Source organism: Ceratina calcarata, unplaced genomic scaffold (assembly GCF_001652005.2).
Source record: "Ceratina calcarata isolate Rehan_Ccalc_2016 unplaced genomic scaffold, ASM165200v1 scaffold493, whole genome shotgun sequence".
NCBI lineage: Eukaryota > Metazoa > Arthropoda > Insecta > Hymenoptera > Apidae > Ceratina > Ceratina calcarata.
Genome location: NW_017173654.1, coordinates 9,940 through 10,368, shown reverse-complemented (window position 1 = coordinate 10,368; position 429 = coordinate 9,940). Strand labels below are relative to the sequence as shown.

The 429-nt window shown below is 42.0% G+C and overlaps 1 protein-coding gene across 1 annotated transcript in view; it reads right to left on the bottom strand.

Moving 5' to 3' along the window:
- sha (shavenoid) overlaps positions 1 to 429 on the bottom strand; it is a gene marked incomplete at its 5' end in the record, with an annotated part of 11,237 nt that overhangs the window by 7,847 nt on the left and 2,961 nt on the right. Inside the window, 2 exons of the mRNA XM_026816148.1 lie at positions 8 to 142; positions 228 to 378. Coding sequence (XP_026671949.1) covers positions 8 to 142; positions 228 to 378 — 286 coding nt within the window. The remainder of the gene's footprint in view (positions 1 to 7; positions 143 to 227; positions 379 to 429) is intronic.

Below are 429 nucleotides of genomic sequence, written 5' to 3'. Positions count from 1 at the left end.
TTCTTACTGTGCAGATACAGAGAGACACTGGCTACGTAAATCAGGGCAAGGATCACGGATGACAATCCTATTGCTGTATACTCCGTAGCAGAAAGTCCTTGGGACAACTGCGTCGTCGATGAAAATATCACTTCTCGTACATCTGAACGAGCAACCGAAATGAAACGAGGTGAAAAATTATACAGATTATTTTCATTTTATATGTATAGAAGATTGACGGTATTAACTGCTTTTGGATGGTGAACCAGCGACCCTGAATGCTACGCAGGGAGTGAAGACACCGGGGAACTTTGATTTCGGTGAGGCATCTCTACAGACGAGCTTCGCCATCACCACTCGACCCTCTGCTGCCTCCCTCAACCCTGTTTCTCCTATCCACTAGAATGAGAAAAATATAAATATAATTCATAATTATTGATAATAATGATA